Here is a 19,370-nt window from a genome sequence, read left to right as displayed (position 1 = left end):
TATTGAATGATTATCTTGTGATATCATAAGACCTCTTGAAAAGAATAAGGCTCCAAGTCAGGCTCTTTTGAAATATCATGGGAGTAGGACTTAACATCTTGCAGCTGAATGCTCCATTCTTGTTTTAGTCTGTCCTTTTGGGCACTGCTAAGTATGAAATATGGTAACACTGATGAGCCATTAAGGCACCTTTTTCTGGATTGCATATTAATAAAGGGAATAATCCAACAAAAGTTAATTAGAAGCTAGTTATGACAGGTTCTACTCTATTGTTCTGTATAGAACTTGATTAGCTTTTCCTGACTTTTATACATTACAAGTCTGAAAATTTGGTATCAGTGAACTTTATCATGAATGACTTCAGGCTTCTTCTTTAATTTACTGTGTTCCTGGAACAGAAAATACTTTATTGCAGTTATATTTGTTGATTACATCCCAGAATGGATTTGCTTTCAGGTGTCTGTGATATTGTTGCTAGTGGCAGAGACTGAGATGTGCCACATTTCCTGTTGCTTGTCTTCCCTCCAGCTAACAGTTTTTATGAACTTTATCCTTAGTTCTGTAACCAGCATCCAATGACATACTTCCTCTGAATCTCACTTTTTCTGGCAGAATTAATAATCCTGTCCATTCTGCAACTAACTGTGCATCCTGAAAACCTACTGTACTAGGCAGATCTATCTGGAGCAGGTTTTAGATGTCACAAAAGGCAGTAGTAGGATGGAATAAAATCTTGGTTCTCGTGGTGTTGGATAAAACACTGGAACTTTGCCTATGATTACAATACTAGGTACTAATCACCATTCAGTGATGCAGTTAAACATGATGACAGTTTATATAATGATTACACTTTTGGTGACTTTTTTATTACATTTGTACTCATTGTCATTTCCTGGTGATACAAATGTACTCATGTATAAACTTACAAGTGTCATCTCAAGTCTTAAATCTAAATGTTCCCAGAATTTTTGTCAGGGGCATTATTGTCACAAATATATCACATCTGTTTATTTTGCTATAACATACTGATAGAAGCAAGGATATTCTTGATTTATTCAGAATTTCTTCAGAAATGAAGAATATTTTTCAGATTCATGTTCCTCTTTTCTTGAATGAGAGGTGGAAAGGTTTTCTGTCTGAGATTTTTATTCTGTACTTGACATTCTATACCTATTTAGGAGGAACAGCAGAAGAACATTCAAAATTCATTAGATATTTGGATCAGGACCCTATTGTATGTAGAGGAGTGTTGGCTGGCGACTAGCAAAGCCCATCTTACACATGCAGAACTTTCTTTGTGTTTCCATAGTTTTCAACCTCCCTCTACTGAGATCTTAGAGTAGGGTTGGGCAGCTTGCAGCTTTCCACATGTATTGGACTGCATCTCCTATCTATCTGATCTGTTGTTGGGGAATTGCATTCCAACATTTGAAGGGCTACAAGCTACCCAACTCTGCCTTAAAGATGAGAGTAATTCATGGTAATGGGGCGTGTAAGTCTGAATATTGCATGTCAGGGATTTTACTACTTCTTTTCTAGTACCATGTACTGCAGGTTAGGTTCCTTTAGCATTTAAGACACAAGAATATTTAGTTTTGTATAAAGACTGAAAACTCTACCCCGTGGTTTACACTGTTGTTTTGTCAAAATCTGAAGACATAGTTCAATCAGCTTTAAGAATGATAGCTACCTAGGACTAAATATACATCAAGGAGCTGAGTGAGTTTTACAAAGGAACAAGAAAACCATGAAGTCTGTGCATACATAATCCAGTATAATGAAGATACTGTAATCCTCACCTAAAAATCTTTCTGCACCAGCCTCTCTTGAATCTAGTCCAGTGTATACAAAAAGCGAGGGGAACAATATCCAACATTCTGTACTATATCCTCAGTGCTCTTTTGTTGGTTTGGTGTCACTTTGTATTAATTGAATAGAACCAGATGATCAGTGGTGTCTACTAACACTGCTTCTGTTTAGAAGAGATAACCTTGTTTGCAGCACTGTTGCCTCATGCTGATCTCCAGAGTAGGGACACAAGTGCAATTTTAAGCATTCATTGTGATGGAGTGGACAGCAGTTCTTAAGGTTATTTTATAAGCATTTATAGTAATATTTTATTTTCTAGCTTTAAGTAATATATTTTCCTGGATTTTCTTCTCAGCAACCCGATAGCAGAAGGGTCAACTCTTCTGTTGGATTTTCTGTTTTGCAGCATACAAGCAATGACCCTTATTGCTTTGTGGAATTTTATGAACACAGGGATGCAGCTGCTGCATTAGCTGCAATGAATGGGAGAAAAATTTTGGGAAAGGTACGTTGCATTAAAAAAAAGATGTAGCAAATGAAGTGAATAGGTTAATTGTGATTTGTGGCAAACATTTTTGATGCTGGTTAGATTGAAAGTTAATGTTTTTATAAAGAGTAAATTACCTTTTTGTTGACATTGAACCTACACTGTCTTGGTTGATGTTTGCTTTCTAGAATTATATTGGTATTGATTTGTTCCTTATTTTCAGGAAGTAAAAGTTAATTGGGCAACAACACCAAGTAGCCAGAAAAAAGATACATCAAGTAAGTAACACTTAAAGATCCAAAGCAGTTATACCAGAATAACTATAATAGTATAGTTGAACTCACAGTTACTTGTTTTACCATTTTTGTCTTGCATTTTCTTTTCATCTGCTAGCTGAATCATTTTGGTTATATTGTGTACCTCATTCTCAAAACAGCCTACCTGGCTAGAGAAGATGAATTATTCATTAAATTATGTTTAAACACAAGATGATTTGCGTTCCATTCGCATCTATACACTAAAAGTACAAACAAGAGCTACATTACTGGATAACAGTTGATTATGTATCTTTTAATATTATTATTATCTTTATTTATATCCCGCCCTTCTCCCAAAATTGGGACTCAGGGTGGCTATATTGTTATACCCTGCCCTTCATTAATAGTCCTGATTACATTCTGCTTTCCTTCAGATCACTTCCATGTGTTTGTGGGAGACTTAAGTCCAGAAATAACAACAGAAGATATCAAGTCAGCATTTGCTCCTTTTGGTAAAATATCGTAAGTACCATAGTTTTTACTTTAAAACATTAATACAGAACAAGTCATGATACAAGATTGTTCTTCTCTTACAGCTAATGTCCTTCATTTTGCTCAGATTGTTTCTTGCTCAGAATGATCTTTTGGTGGGAGCGGGGGTTATATCATATTGTCCCCTATAAACATGAACAAGGTTTCTGCATCAACTCTTTTGAAGGCTAGGTGCTTTAAATATTTGCTATGTGTTTGGGGGTTTGCATTGGCAAATGAACAAGAAAACTGGTTTGGGTTCATGTAAAGACATGTTAGAAGCATCAAAGTATTTTACACATCTGTTAATTATGTAGGTAATATTGAATTGCAGGCAAATTATATTATTTAGTGTAGCAAGCTATCAAAGTCAGTTATGCACATGTATTCTTTTGAAAGTGGCATTTTATTAAGGGCTTTAGAATTTGGAGATTAAAACTCACATCTTTCTGGTAAGTTTTTAACTACAACAGTGTTTGCCAATCCAAAAATATATTTTCTGTAAATAGTATAAATTGCGATTAGATTGCCAAACAGCTACAGCTTTTTAACTGCACATTTTAAACATTGCAATCTTTCCTGTAAGTGTTATAGTGTATTTGTCTCTTTTGTTGCATAATTTAGCTTCTACAACAAAATCTGAAAAATTTGTGTTAACTTTAACGGAATATATTTCTGCTGCAAAATAAAGAATAAATCTTTCCTCTCTATATACTGTGCATATTTTCAAATGAAACATAAATCTTATTTTGTCTGTTTTGTTTACTTTGCTTTTTATCTCAATGTGGTAAGTAGTACTGTTTGCAAGCCAATATAAAAAGATTTAATACAGGTTGCTATTTTCTCAATCTTTATTTATACCTGAGACCTGCAGTTTTTCTAAAGTCCGAGTCACAATTAAAAGTAATAGCATTCTGATTATTTTGCAGAATTGCTCATAAGAATGGACAGGATCTTGAAGCTAACTGCAAGGAACTGTGCACACTGGAACTCAGTTGTAGATTTTTTTCTCATTTCTATTTATTCTTATTATACATTATTTATATATACATATCTTAGTATTTACATTTTAACATTCTATATTCAGTGCAGTTCTATATTTCCAATCATTTTAACTTACTCACTAAAATTTATGTGTAAAATTTGTTGTTTTCGTACTGGTGTGCTTAGCATTGTTGTTAGTTTTATTCTCCTTTCTTAAATTTCTGAAAATGTCAATTTTTCAAAATTTACAGCTGCCCAAACTCCAAAATGATGGTAGAGAATTGACCAAGAAAAATAAAGAAATCTGTTAACAGGCCATGTATGCCTTTTAATTCCTATTTTTTTCCTCTTTTTCAATTTTTTAATATTTCATATTTTATATCACTAGGCAGAGGGCATTTATTTAGAAAATGCATGGTAAAAATAGTTAGAAATGTTGCATTAATTTATAGAACAGTGAACCTTAGTGAACCCTAGCCAATAGAGTATTAGAAAAGGAAACATAGTTCCTTTTAAAAATTTCAGATCTGAACAGTTTAGTTATAGAAAGTGTAGGTTGTATTGATAGGTTGCATGTTTATTACATGTTATTTTTTGTCCTACTGCTTTTTTCTAACAGGTAAAGAAGCATTAGGGAGAGTTTAGGAATGGCTATAGTTATACGAGTTACTGAGATTATACTAGGGAAAATTATGCTCACAGTACAGTGTGTGTGGTTCCTTTTAGTTTTTGTTTTGAAAATCGTTAATATTTCCCTCATATAATTGTGCTTCTCTTCCCAGGGATGCACGGGTAGTTAAAGATATGGCAACAGGAAAATCAAAAGGATATGGCTTTGTATCATTTTACAATAAACTAGTGAGTAATCAACATTGTGGTCTGCAAGACAAATTAAAAATACTGTGGGTCTTTGATATCTGCTGGGGTTTAATTCCAGAATCTCCCCCCTCCCATGAATACCAAAATTTGTGGATGCTCAAGTCCCATTATGACCAGTTGAACAGTAAACTATAACATTTTCTTTTTTCCCTTATATAAAATGGCAAAACCAAGGTTTGCTTTCTGGCTTTTGGGAAGTGGGTGAGGGGTGGGATATTTTCAAGCTATGGATGGTTCAAAACATGGATGCAGAATCCATGGATATGGGTTCTATTAAGCAGATGCTTAATAGATGCTACTGTAAATTCTCTTTTTATATAAACCATTGGTTCTTAAAGCATGTTTTCATATTATTGAGTTGTGTACAGAGACAACATTGTGGCTTTTGGTTGTAAGATGAAAAATACTTTATTTCATACATTGTTGACTTCCCTGTTATTCATTGACCCACTTCCAGCATCATTTTTCCATGCTATATCTTATTCCTCTGTAGAGGGTTCCCCTCCCAACCCTCAGTAGTGACTCCTCAGTGATGGCTGTGCTTCAGACTGCAAGGAGGTCTTGAGTGGAATGCCCCAGGTTTCTATCCTAGAGCCATAACTCTTTAACATTTTTATCAGTCACTTAGGTGATGAGGTGAAGGGAATCATTATCAGGTTTACAGATGTCACAAAACTAGGAGGGGTAGCTAACACATTGGAAAATAGAAACAGAATTCAGGAGGATTGAGATAAATTAGAAGATGGAGCAGAAATTAATGCAGTGGAATTCAATAGAGAAAAATGTAAAATTATACATTTAGGCTACAAAAACCAAGTGATACATTGCTCAGCAGTACTACATGCAAAAGGACCTTGGAATTACTGTTAATGATAAGTTGAACATGAACCAGCAGTGTGATGCTGCAGCAAAGAAGGCAAATGCTATTTTACCCAGCATTAATAGAAATATAGGCGCTATCCAGACCGGTGCTTTGTGCCAGCCTGGATTCGTGCTAGGATTGCCTGAGGGCGGTACCACCACACGCCCCGCAACCCTAGCACGTCACGGCGGTTTCAAAATGGCGGCGTCCTGTCTACATGGGCACTGCAATTACGACACGACGGACGCATAGCGTCCGCACATTGCGTCGCGCTTGCAACTTCACGAGTGCACCATTTGCGCACTTGGGTGTCGCAAGCGCAATGAAAAAAGAACCCGCTTTTTGCAGGTTCTTTTTCTGCTGCAGCTTCCCACTGGCGGAAAAGGAGGCGGCAGCAGACCGCCCTTTTTGGGCAGTCTGTGTCCCGCCTTAGTTTCTAAGTTGAGGGAATCAGTAGCCCTACTATATTCTGTGCTAGTCAAGCCTCATCTGGAGTGTCACATTCAGTTCTGGGAGCCTCATTTTGAGAAGGATATAGACAAGTTGGAGGAGTTTCAGAGAAAGAGCAACAAGAATGATAAGGGGTATGGAGCATAAAATGTGAGGAGAGGTTAAAGGAGCTGGGCATATTCAGCTTATGATAAGGTGGGAAAAATTCAGGAAGGCGAAACTGTGGATAAACTGAGCATGTGTTTTAGATTTTTTAACTTTGACATTTATTGCTTAAAGTGCCTTTCTGTTCCATTTGTGCTGAAATCTAAACCTGCATTTTTTTTAATCAGGATGCAGAAAATGCAATTGTGCACATGGGAGGCCAGTGGCTAGGTGGTCGTCAAATCAGAACTAACTGGGCAACACGAAAGCCGCCTGCCCCCAAAAGTACACAAGAAAGTAAGTGAACTGATAGTAGACAGGGATGCAACTTCACTCCTATATTTTTTATAGGTACCTGAAGTAAATTTAATTATTTAAAACTTACAGTTCTGAGTTCCAGTAACATCACAGTCCTATTTCATAATTCTGTAATATTGGTAAAATTTCAGAAGTAATGGAGGAAAATTATCCTCCACCTACCTCATTGACAGTTTTGGTTCCAACTAGTTGTTGGGAATCAGAACAATTGATTGGCTCAGAAAATCTGGTTTCTACATAATAGTGTCTGAATGAAGAAATTATTTGAAGGGACTAAGGTTCCTTTTTGTTTTGCTCTTTTAGCCGACAGAATCTGTGATGTGGTGGGAAAAGTTACTGCTCATCTGTGACGAGATGAGCATTAACATTTACCACATGGTTATGCATATTAGATTGTAATAATCTCAGAAGCGACTGAATGATGAAAAACTGATCTTTTACAAAATTAAATAATAGTGGTAGATACTGCACTTACAGCATCATTGCACAGATCTTATCATATATAATCGACTATAAGTTGTCCTTATATAAGTTGAGAGCAGGTTTTGGGGCCAAAGTCAGGGATTTTGATGTGACCTATGGATAAATCAGGTAAAATTTAGGGGCATAAGGGGATTAATGAAAGAGACTCACCAGAGGCAAGTTGATCAGGCAGAGCCCTCCCCTCAAAGTCTTCCTTTCAGGCTCCACATGTAAGCCCTGCCCCAATTGCTCCCAACAGTCACCCAGAGTGCCTCGCCATCGCAGCTTTTTCCTTTCCTGGGCAGTGCTTCCCTTTGGGAGCCCAGGCGTGGCTGCTTGACCTCCAGGGCTGCTTTAAACCTGGATTGGAAGTGATGATAGAGCTCCCAGATCAAGTTTAAAGCAGCCCCTTCTTCCTCTTTTCCTTGATGGAGCCTCCCCACTCCCTCTTCCACCTTGGCTGTCTCCCAGGAGGCAGCCAAGGTGGGTAGGATGGTCAAGGAGCCAGCAGTAGCCCTCCACACTCCTGCCCACCTTGGTTGTATCCCAAGAGGCACTTAACCATCTAATTAAAAAATAATAATTGGAAGCCGCTCTGATAGCCTTTAGGGCTGAAGGGTGGGGTATACATACCACAAATAAATAAATAAAATAAGGTGGGGAGGATGGTCAGGGAGACAGCATTCACCCTCCACTATCCCTCCCAACTTGGGTGTATCCTGAGAGGCAGCCAAGGTGGGGGGGGCGCTAAGGAGAAGAGGAAGAAGGGGATGCTTTAAACTGGATCCTGGCGCCCTGTCATCACCTCCCATCCAGATTAAAACAGCCCTGGAGGCCAAGTGGCCACCTCCCCCAGCTCTCAAAGGGAAGCCTGCCCAGGAGAGGAAGAAGCAGTGGCGGCTGGACATTCTGAGCGACTGTTGGAACAATTAGGGCAGAGTTCATGTGGAACCTGCAAGGAAGGTTTTGAGAGGAGGACTCTGCTTGATCAACTTTCCTCCAGTGACTCTCCTTTACTCCCAGTTGCTTAGTCTCTTTTCCATACTGACCCATGTATGAATCAGCTCAGGGTTTTTTTGGGTCAAATTTTTAGAAGAAAATTTTTGACCTGTACACGAGTATATATGTTAGTAAGATTTCTTTCTTTCTTTAAAAAAAATTGTTTCATTTTTTTTTGGGGGGGGGGGTAAATAAACGTGTAGAATTGGACCATTAAGGTTGCAAAATCTGAGCAAACAAGATAAGAGAACTTCTTAATCTTAATTTATTAAATTTCAGGAGAACTAAGATGACAGATGGGTTTAGACTGTTATTTTACCATTTTACTCACTGTATCTAAATTCACTATAGAAAACAAAGTGACTATATACCACTATTATGGTTTTAGACATAACAATAAACTTGACATCATTCATTCTTATGGAAAATTATGCATTTTTAAGGTCATACTACATCAAATGAGGTGGGACACATGATGAATTTTTGTCTTCAGAAATACAGTTCTCCCTCCATATTCATGGGGGTTAGGGGAATGAGACCCTGTGAATATGGAAAAATTGTGAATAACTCCGCCTTCCACTCAGAAGCCAGCTAAAGGGAAGGGTGAGCGGGGAAAGAGAAGCAGGGTGCACACTTGTTTTTTCCCACCCTCCTGTCCCTTTAATTGGCTCCATGCCCCTTCTCCTCCCTGATCTTCTCCCTGAGCGGCCCAAGGAAAGGATTGGGGAAGAGAAGGCAAGAGGTGCCTTGGCCCCTCCGAGACTCTTCACCTCCCCAATCCTTTCCCCAAGCAGCCCAGGGAAAGGATCGGGAGGAGAAGGGTATTTGGGGGGGCCAAGTCACCTCTTGCCTTCTCCTTCCTGATCTCTTCCTGGACTGCCAAAGGAAAGATTGGGCAGGGAAAGGGAGGAGGAATGCTCTCATTAGTGGCCTTGACCTCACAAATAATCGAAATGGCAAGTCTCAAGGCCACAAATATGGAAGAGCTTCCCACCTTAGCACTAGACTGTTAAGTACAGTACGACCCCTGTATCCACAGGGAATATGTTCCTGGACTTGGAAGCAGCCCTTTTTTTTTTGGGGGGGGGCTTCTTCTGCCTTCCTTCCCTCCTGGCAGTGCTTGGTGAGCTCCCCATGCGCCTTTCTCCATCCTTATCAGTCGTGGCATGTGGAGGACAGGTGGGCTATTCACTCTTCACCATTTACTTTGTGCATCATCTAGCAGGCCAGTTTGCTGTTGCCTTCCATTCATCCTTCTTAGCTGAGAGAGGCACAGGGGCCCCAGCTTCACAGTGATGGACACTGCACTTTCATGTTTAAGAAGAAAAGGAAGGGAGACTGGCAGGCTCTTCTAATACAAAGGAAGCAGCGACCAAGCAGCCATTAAGAGAGGTGCATGGCTTTATGCAGCTCCCCCCTCCCACCTCTTGGCCAAGGATGGAGTATTTGACTCCTTAATGGAGAAGCAGAAACTGGAGGCAGCAGTGAGAAGGGTGAGGCTGAGACAGATGCTGCTAAGTGGCTGGTTGCTGCACAAAGAAAAGGGCATGATGGTGACAAGAGGGCAGCCCCCCACCCTTTTCTTGCAACAGGCAAGGGTGGAGGGACACATGGGAAGAAAGAAGGAAGGATGAGCCGAGGTTGTGCTGCTTCCCTCCCTTGCCACCTCACACAAGGAAAAGGCAGGGAAGGGTCCGGCCCAGTGGCAGCAACAGCCATGGATTGGGTAGATGAAACCATGGGTACCGCTCCCATGGATAAAGGGGTCATACTGTATTGTTCTCAATAGAAGCAAATGTAGTATTCCTAAAAGAACTGATCCCCATATTGGCCCTGGCACTCCTGTGTGTTAGAATACTGAGTTTCTGCAAATAACTAAATAGCAACCATTTACAAAGTGTTTTTCTTCCAGACAATACAAAACAATTGAGATTTGAAGATGTAGTAAATCAGTCAAGTCCTAAAAACTGTACAGTCTATTGTGGAGGAATTGCTTCCGGCTTAACAGGTAAGAATAATAGTTGTATTTCAAACACAGTAACTGAAACCATTGAGCACACATATAACTAACATTTTTTTTTACTACTTTTAGATCAGTTGATGAGACAGACATTTTCACCTTTTGGACAAATTTTGGAAACAAGAGCTTTTCCAGGAAAAGGCTATTCATTTGTAAGGTAGGATGAGTACTACTTGTTTGGATTCATAACATAGTAAAATATTTACATAATAATACATAGATAACACTATCTGCTATGGTTAAAGAATTTGCAGATGAGGGGGTCAAGCTATTTGAATCAGGGATATGGGGGTGTATTTAGAAGTAGCCAAAATAAATGCTATAAGATTGAAAGTTGTGTATATAACTTTTCCTGTGTGTCCTGTTGTTTAACACAGCTTTTTTTGTATTAGAAATTGTTGAGTAGATGAATTGCTAAGTTATGCCACTGAAGCTGAAGAGTTTGGTATGGCCTAGTGTCACTATATTATTAATTCCAGTCTCCTAGAATTGTAAACTTGGGGTTATTAGTCTAAATCCCATAGGATGGGTTTTCTGACAGAACTCATTACATCAGTGGAATCAGGAAAGAGTAATCTTTCCTTGCTTCATCCCTTTGGTGCACCCCAAAACCTGCTCCAAAGATCTGGAGAACTTTCTAGAGCCATTTTTTGGTTGGTACCAAGGTCTAAAGGCAGAAAGGGGGATAAGCAAAACAGTACCAATGTGACTTTGGATTTATGCCATTTTCTCTTCCTCTAGTGGAATAATATTTGTAAACTTTTTGGGACAGGGACAAGTCTATCTTATTTATGTTGATTTCCAAAGTGCCAGGTACACAAATGCTATATTACTGCTATGTTTGGAGGAGACAGAAAGAATTCTTGTACTTTTCATGTCTATTTATGTAGAAAGTTATAGAAATTGATAAATATTAATTGCACTTTTACATGTGGGTGTAGTGCTAGAGGGCTTTTCCCTATACATATAAAAACGCTCTTCATGTCTTGCTAGGTTTTCAACTCATGAAAGTGCAGCACATGCCATTGTTTCAGTCAATGGTACTACAATTGAAGGACATGTTGTTAAATGCTATTGGGGTAAAGAATCACCTGATATGACAAAAAGCTTCCAACAGGTAATTGAAGTGTTAGTAGTAAAACATAATGTTTTTCTTGAATATTTACATAGATTTCAACAAGTGAGTGAAATCAGCATGTGGAATCTACGTATGAGTGCACTACTTCTGATTTCTACATTTCTGTTCCCTTTTTTGATAAACAGTAATTAATTCTCAGTGTTTAGTGCTTGAATTTTTTTTTTTTTTTTTTTTGGAAATTTAATCTGTTTTTTAAACAACAGGTAGATTACAGTCAGTGGGGGCAGTGGAGTCAAGTGTATGGGAATCCACAACAGTATGGACAATATGTAGCCAACGGATGGCAAGTACCATCGTATGGAATGTATGGACAAGCATGGAATCAGCAAGGATTTGGTGTAGAGTAAGTAATTCTATTTGATATTTGTGTCTGCACACACTGTTTCCCAGGGATGTAAATTCTGATCTTTACAAGGACAGCCTAAATAATCCAGAGACACTAGATCCCATTTGATATTGGAATCTAAGCAGAGTAAACCCTGATAGGACTTGGATGGGAGATTGCTAATCAATACCAGGTGGTGTAAACTACTTTTCAGAGAATGGGACTGACAAAACCACCTCTGAGTATTCCTTGCCTGAGAAAGTCCTATGAAATTCATTGAGTCATAATACGTTGGCAGGCAACTTGAAGGAACATATGCATGCACAGCTTCTGAGCACTTAGCCTTGCAGCACAGGGTACAAACCAACATGTAACAGTTGAATGAATGAAAACCCTAGTAAATTCATGGGGTTACCATAAAGCAACAAATCAAAGGCAACTTGATGGTGTGCACACATCTAGTCTCTACCAGTGCTGTATTTGACATCACTCTTGTTCCTAATTAAGATGAACACTTATGTTTTTGTCTCTAAACTAGTCTCAGTCATGAGTATTACTTTTTATTCTTGGGGCATTGGTGTACAGGTTTTCAATATCAATTGTCATTCTCTGCCCATGAGCAGAACCTTGGGCTTACATGCTCCTTCCCCAGTGATCTCCCATTCTAATGGAAATTTGTTTGCTCAGATTTTACATGCAAACAAGAGGGGGAGAGCAAAAAACTGAGACTCACCGCTGTTTGTGTGGAATGGAAACAAACATTAGGTGTGAATACAGGCATAAAATAAGATGTATGAATGATGTCTTATGCTTAAATCCACAAAGTATTTAGGATTTTCTAAATATGGATTTCTATAGACTGAAAGCTGAAATTTATAAAAATAAAGGAGAACAGCGTCAGCTCTTTAAAAGCTAATACTGGCGGGTTACACACTGCCATTTAGTACGTATTCTATACGTACTAGGGTTAGGAAGGGGCGGTGCTTCTGCACCCCCCTAACCCTAGTACGTATAGAATACGTACAAGATGGCAGCGCCCTGTTCATACGGGCGCCGCCATCTTTACGTATCGGACGCTGTGCGTCTGGACGTCGCGCGGCGTCTATGACGTCGCGAGTCCGCCCCAGGCGCCTCGCGACATCATAGAGGTGCCGCAAAAAGAAGCTCCAAAATGGAGCTTCTTTTTTGCTGCGCGCGGGAGCCGCACGGTGTGGCTGCTGCAGCTCCCTCATGGAGCAAATGGCGCCGGCGGGAGACCGCCGCAAAGCGGCGGTCTGTAACCCACCACTGTATAATTGTTCAGGAATTTTATTGTCATAAATGTAGAAAGGTTACCTGAAGCAACCTTCTGACTTGTATGTTTATTGCATACTGTCCTGTAAGATCAGAGCAATATACATTGGAATGATCACATTTTAAAATTCTTCTCAGTGTCGACATATGTGGCAAGAAAGTATATGAGGGAGAGAAAGTGATGGATAAGATTTGAATCAAAGTCAACATCTTGTCCGCTATAGCTCACCATTTTTTTATTACTATGCCCTACAAAAAATAAAGAAATTACAAGTGGATAATTTCCACCACTTAATGGTGAACGTTTAAGTTTCTGTAATGCTTTATACTAAAACAAACGTAAGTAGAATTCAGATGTTTATAGTCTTTAATAGCTATAAACAAAATATACACATCTCAGATTTTTTTTAAAAAATTGAAACATGCTAACAGTTTTACATTTTTCTGATGATTTGTTACTGGCTTTCTCTATTCTTAACTAAATATGTAGTCTGTTATACATGTTTTTGTATTTAGAAGAAAAATCTCAAAAGAATTATGTTAATTTGTTCCAATATCATTGGCGAGTCTTTTAACTTTTTGTCATTGAATTAATGAAATGGATTCAGACTGATTAAATATGCAGCAGGTATAAGTATATGCAGGTATATACACTTACAATTTATTTCAGTGTGTTGAATGTTATGCTGAAGATATTTAATAGAAAATAATTTAAGATAATCCATTTTGGATAATATTATTTAGATCCATTTCAGTCAAGCTCTCTGTAAATTGGGGGATGGTATTGCCTTAATAGGAGTCAGAGAATGGAGTGGAAAGTGTGACCTTGTTCTACTGGACTTCTCCATTTGCCATTGTATCCTTCTGCATCTCCTCTAAGGGGCAAGATGGAGACACAGAGCTGTTGTTCTGGTCTTGTTTGGAAGAGATATTGCTGGGGATTTTCTGTTCCATATTTTATTATTTTGTTTGAAACTTTCCCCAGAAAAGATAGTTACATCAGTTGAAAAATATATTTACCTTGATGGAGATGTGAAACTGCTTCTAGATGGGCCTGAAGGCAAGGTTCAGTTTTGGTAACATCTAGCTCACTTACTGCTTTCTATTCCACATAGGGCTGCCTTAAAGTCTAGAAACTTCAACTGATAAAAATGTGGTAGGATACTTCCAGGAGTTAGATACTGATATTAAATTATACCTATTCTGCATCACTGAGACAATAAATTAAAAGGAACGTCTTGATAGTGGAGTGGTTTGGCAGGGAAACCAGTTGGGTACTTGAAAAGCACAGTTGATGCAAACCAATTCTCTGGAGAGATTGTGGGTTTCTTTGTATGGGCATCCTCCAAAAAAGACTGGACAATTATCTGCTGGGGATGCTTTAGTTGGACATCCTACACTGAGCAGGATCTAGATGAACTAGATGGTCCTTGAGGCTCCTTCCAGTTCTATGATTCTGAGTTGTTAGATAGGTCCTGGGGATACTCTTTTCTTCATTGACATAACTGGAATACCTTTCTTTCGTTCTTTCTTTCTTTCTTTCTTTCTTTCTTTCTTTCTTTTTATTCATATGTCTCCATTCTCATGGAGTAGAACCCAAGGTAGCTCACAAAAAGAATCAGCTAAAAACAGCATAAAATAATTAAACACAGAAAAGTTAAAAATAAAGTACATCCCATCTAAGAATACTCCCTGCCAGTAATTACACATTTAAAGCCTTCTTGAACAAAAAAATCTTTACCTGCTGGTGAAAGGAGAGCAAAAAGGGTGCTTGCCTATCCTTCCATAGAAGGGCATTTCAGATGGCGGGATCAGCCACTCAGAAGGCTTTCTCCTGTGTACTCATCAAATGAGCCTGTGATGTTAGTGGGGCTGAGAGAAAGCCCTTCTCCATGGATCGTAAGACTGATAGGTTCAAATAGGGAGATATGATGATCTTCCAGATAGTCTGGACCTAAGCTGAATAGGGCTTTATAGATGTTAACCAGAAATTTAAATTGTGCTCAGAAATGAACTGGTAGCCAACAAAGGTGTTTAACAACAACAACAAAAAACCAAACAAGGGAATTGCATGCTCTCTAACTGGCCTAAGACAGCGTCCTGGGTGCAGCAGTTTTGGACCGCAGAAGATTCTGAACAGTTTCAAAATAAAGTCCCATGTTACAGAGTGTTACAATAGTTCATACCTCACCTTTTCCCCAAGATTGTGACTCAAGGCAGGTTACAAATTAAAATGATCACAGTATAGTTAAAATGTACAGAAGGTCAACTTTAAAGTAGAGTTTAACTATTAACATTAAGATAATTAAAAAATACACTTACACATGAAACCCCTTAAAAGCAGTACAATTTAAAATGGTACAGTACCCTCTCAAAAGTCCTTTCCTTAGAAACTTGATGTTGGAATTTTTAAAAAGCCTTTGTCTGCTAACAGGAAGACAGTAAGGAAGGAGCCATTCTGACCTTTTTACAGAGGGTGTTCAAGGGCCTAGACTAGAGGCACAGAAGGGCTTCTCTCATGTGACCATGACTGTAAACCATTTTTTAGATAAATTTCCTGAGAACTTGTTCCAACATTTATTATTTTTTATTAATTATTATTTAATTAAATGATGTAAAGTACATCTTTATGTTTATCTTGTTTACTTTTTGATGCTATTGTAGTTGAATTGTGGATGGAAATAGCATGCAGAGTAAATGTGTACCTTCTACAGCAGTGGTCCCCAAACTGCTCTTTCAAGAATGTTGGACTTAAGCTCCCAGAATCCCAGACGTTGCCCAACATGGCTGAGACTTCTGAGAGCAGAAGTCCAAAATCTCTTAAAAGGGAACAGTTTGGGGACCACTGTTTTACAGCATTTTCTTGTTGTGGATAGCTGTGAGAATAGGACTACTGAACTTATTCAAGACGTTGCAAGTTGCATGAAGGCTCCCAAATTTTTATGAACTTAATTTTTTAGCTTTTATATTTGGGATAGATAGAGACTAGTATTTAAAAATTGTCACAGAAAAGTGACCTTATTCATTTTGTTGGTTTTCTTGATGAATCATTTGTTTCTTTTCTTTCTTTTAAATTAAAGTCAAACACCATCTGCAGCCTGGATGAGTGGATTTGGTGCTCAGCCTGCCCAGGGACAAGCTGCTCCTGTAATACCTAATCAGGCTGGATATGGTATGGCAAGTTACCAAACACAGTGAGCTGGGACTCTGTTTAAAAGTGTGATTTCAAGATAGGTTTCAATTTCCAGTGATTATTCTGAAGACTGGAATATAGACATTGGCGGGGGGTGGGGAGAGAGAATATTTATTTTGAAAATTGAAACTGTTTGGAACCTTTAGCACAGCATTTTGCTTTGGTGAAGGACACAAATGTCTTCTAGTTACTCCTTTTTAAGTTTTGTGTTCATGATGGATATGAACATGTTTTCTTTATGTACAAAATCTAAAATAAAGTCAATAAAGACAATTCTGACTTCAAAATTTGGTATATTAGGAGGAAATGTTTAACAATCTGATTCTTAGATTACCATTCCATCTTTTTTTTTTTTGTCTTCAGTGTTTTACATCACAGATTTTAAGAAAAATGACATTAAAGATGCTTTTAGTTGAACATTAAAACCTGACGTTTTGGCTGTGGACCAAACATTGCATCAACGAAGACAGTGTTTTCTTCAGTAACCACAAAGCCATCAGAAGATATACTCGTGGAAATAGCTTTTTAGTTTTTTTCTATATGTTTTGAAGAAACTGAAGCCTAGTATAAATGTTTCAGTCTTTGCTGGAAAACATTACTGTCTAGCTGTCTACAATACTTGAGCAAATATTTGCTATATACATTCAGGAGCATATTTCAGAAAAGCTGAAATCTAGTTTGCTTGAAGTGCTAAAATGCATTTGATTTGGTATTTTGAAAAGTATGCTGCTTAGGCAGTCATACTGATTGTTTTACATAGAAGTTTGTACCAAACTACAGTGTTACAAAAGCATGCTCAAACATAAAAGTACCAATGTAATTATTCAACATAATGCTTCTTTACATAATACTGAACATAATTCTACTGCTCTGTTTGCAGTAGATTGACAAGAATGTGCAGGTCTGACACTTCCAAAGTTAACTATTATTTAAAGTGAAAAATTACTCTACAAAGAGCCTTAATTTTAAATTCATAAATTTTTAATTCAATTCTTTTTTTCACTAGAATCTGGTTTATTCTGTTTTATGTTACTTCTTATGTAAATACCTTGGTTGACAACCTTGTATACCTACCTGAAGTTCCTAAAAGTTGTATAGTATCTGAATGTTTAAAAAAGAACTTGGATTTTTTTAAAGTCTAGAAGTATTTAGCCCAATGATTTTTTTAACCAGATTGTTAAAAACGTTATTTTAGACATTCTTCAGTATGCCGTTTGGTTAACAGATATGCAGTTGGAACAAGTATTCTGAGTTGTGGCTTATACTTAGTTTAATTATTTTATTATTTTTTTTTGTATTTTTGAATGGCTTGCATGTGACAAACCTGTACAGAGGCTGGGTTGTTTGTGCACTGAGTAGTTTCAGGATAAAATCATGAAGTTGCTCAAATGGTATACCCGGAGTTATTTCTCACTTTATGCTTAGATTGATACAACTGCCTCAATAAATTTTAAGTTGAAAATGAATGTAAGATAAGATAGAAAAATGTGTGTTAAACATATGACAGCTAGGTGGTGCAGATGCTTCATCTCTGAATTTGAACATACTGAAGCCATCACTGAGCTGAACAGTCTGTTCCATCAACAATAATAAAAAGAGGCCTCTGTTTTGGTGGACTCCATTCCCAGAAAAATATGGAGAAGCCTTGCATTTTTGATTTATTTCCTAAAATATTAATTTTAGGCTTCTGTGACATAGACTTGCATATAGTACAATTAAAAGAAAAAAATGTATGTTCATTGCTTGCATTTTGTTTTTGTTCAGAGGTGGTCTCTGAACTGATAGTGCTGTTTGCACTACTCTAAACTTTGTGCTTTTTTAGAATATTCTTTAGTAGTCAGAAACTATTTTTTAAGACTGGAAAATTAGGGAAACAACCAAAATTAAATAGAAAAGTCTTTATTAGTACTGAATATTCCTGTTCCTATTCAAGAACATTTTATTCACCGCTGAGCCTGTGAAACCGCAGCTGCTTCCAAAAGGTTTTATATCATTTAGGATGTATAACAATACATTTTTCCCTCCACATTTGCTGGGGTTAGGGGCACAGGACCCCTGTAAATGTGGGAAAACCACAAATAGCAAAAACACCATGTTTTACCTGAAATAATACCTCTCTAAGAATCTCTAGGTTCTCCAGTACAACTCTATGGTCAACCTCTGCCAGACTTGACCATAGAACTGCACTGGAGGGGCCAGAAATGCCTAATAGAGAGTTCTTTCTAGGAATGTCTACGTCCTTGAGTGTGACTTTTGGTTAAAGTTGGCCATAAAGTTGCACTGGGAGACCTAGATATTCCTAGAGAGAACATGTTAATAAATCAGAGATTACTCAAATAAGCAAAAATCAAAGCAGCAAACATGGAGAGACATTGAAAAGTAACAAATACTAACTTCTTCCAGGGATGTTACAACAGATGGGTCTTAGCCTGGTGACTTGCAGATTTTGAAAAATCACAGCTCCTATTATCTTTGATCATTTGCGATTCCGCATGTAGCTTGCAAGACTTCTAGTGTACGAGAAGCACCAGGTTGATGAAGGCTATATATATATTGTTGGTATCTGACCATTACATGAAGCTCAGCTGAACTCCTAGTCCTAAAATTCTTAATATACATAAATTTAAGTTTGAAGGAAATAGAAGCCTTTCAATATATTGATCTTCTTAATACTGAACTATGGGCCGAACAGACAGGCCAAAATAAAGCTGCTTCAGATCACTTTGGAGGTATGCTGTTTAAATGACACAGGTATCTTAGACCAGAAACTGCGCTCCGGTCCTTAGGACTGGAGCACGGCTTTAGTACAGCTTCTGGCCTCTTAAGATGCCTGTGTCATTTAAACAGCATACCTCCAAAGTGACCCGAAGTAGCTTTATTTTGGCCTGTCTCTTTGGGCACTTTGTTTTTTACCATTTCTTACAGTCTCTTTATGTTTCGGTATACATAGGGTTGGATCCAAATATTCACCTGCAAAAAGGATGGGTGGAAATTGATTGTCCCTTTTCTTCCTATCTCTGTCAGTTGTCTTGGAAATGCTCCCTCAAGGGGTTTGAGGGCCTTGCTGAATGGAGTGGGCTGTACCATGGGGAAATCAGATGGAGGCCTCTTCTGCTCTGCTTTCAAAGATTACTTCACTCTGATTTTCCCTAGGCTCCTTCTTCCTTCAAGAAAACATTTTCAGGGGTGTGGTAGGGAGAAAAGGTGCAGGGTATTACC

General features: G+C 38.1%; 1 protein-coding gene across 5 annotated transcripts in view; it reads left to right on the top strand.

Annotated features, from left to right (window-relative positions):
* The window catches only part of TIAL1 (TIA1 cytotoxic granule associated RNA binding protein like 1), a 31,110-nt gene extending 13,565 nt beyond the window's left edge, over nucleotides 1-17,545 (top strand). For 2 of the 5 annotated variants that reach the window (XM_089510032.1, XM_089510035.1), the window contains 11 exons: nucleotides 2,165-2,314; nucleotides 2,520-2,574; nucleotides 2,988-3,075; nucleotides 4,851-4,926; nucleotides 6,592-6,700; nucleotides 10,095-10,190; nucleotides 10,275-10,359; nucleotides 11,196-11,319; nucleotides 11,544-11,683; nucleotides 16,039-16,130; nucleotides 16,515-17,545. In XM_089510032.1, the coding sequence (XP_089366158.1) occupies nucleotides 2,165-2,314; nucleotides 2,520-2,574; nucleotides 2,988-3,075; nucleotides 4,851-4,926; nucleotides 6,592-6,700; nucleotides 10,095-10,190; nucleotides 10,275-10,359; nucleotides 11,196-11,319; nucleotides 11,544-11,683; nucleotides 16,039-16,130; nucleotides 16,515-16,567 (1,068 nt within the window). In that variant the 3' untranslated portion in view covers nucleotides 16,568-17,545. Of the gene's footprint in view, nucleotides 1-2,164; nucleotides 2,315-2,519; nucleotides 2,575-2,987; nucleotides 3,076-4,850; nucleotides 4,927-6,591; nucleotides 6,701-10,094; nucleotides 10,191-10,274; nucleotides 10,360-11,195; nucleotides 11,320-11,543; nucleotides 11,684-16,038; nucleotides 16,439-16,514 lie in introns of those variants that run through there. The other 3 variants (XM_089510033.1, XM_089510036.1, XM_089510034.1) reach the window with 3 other exon arrangements.
* Nucleotides 17,546-19,370: the final 1,825 nt, after the last annotated feature.

This window comes from Sceloporus occidentalis, unplaced genomic scaffold, assembly GCF_023333645.1.
Source record: "Sceloporus occidentalis isolate IW3139 unplaced genomic scaffold, rSceOcc1.0.p SCAF_2, whole genome shotgun sequence".
Lineage (NCBI taxonomy): Eukaryota > Metazoa > Chordata > Lepidosauria > Squamata > Phrynosomatidae > Sceloporus > Sceloporus occidentalis.
This window is presented reverse-complemented; position numbering and strand designations above follow the sequence as displayed.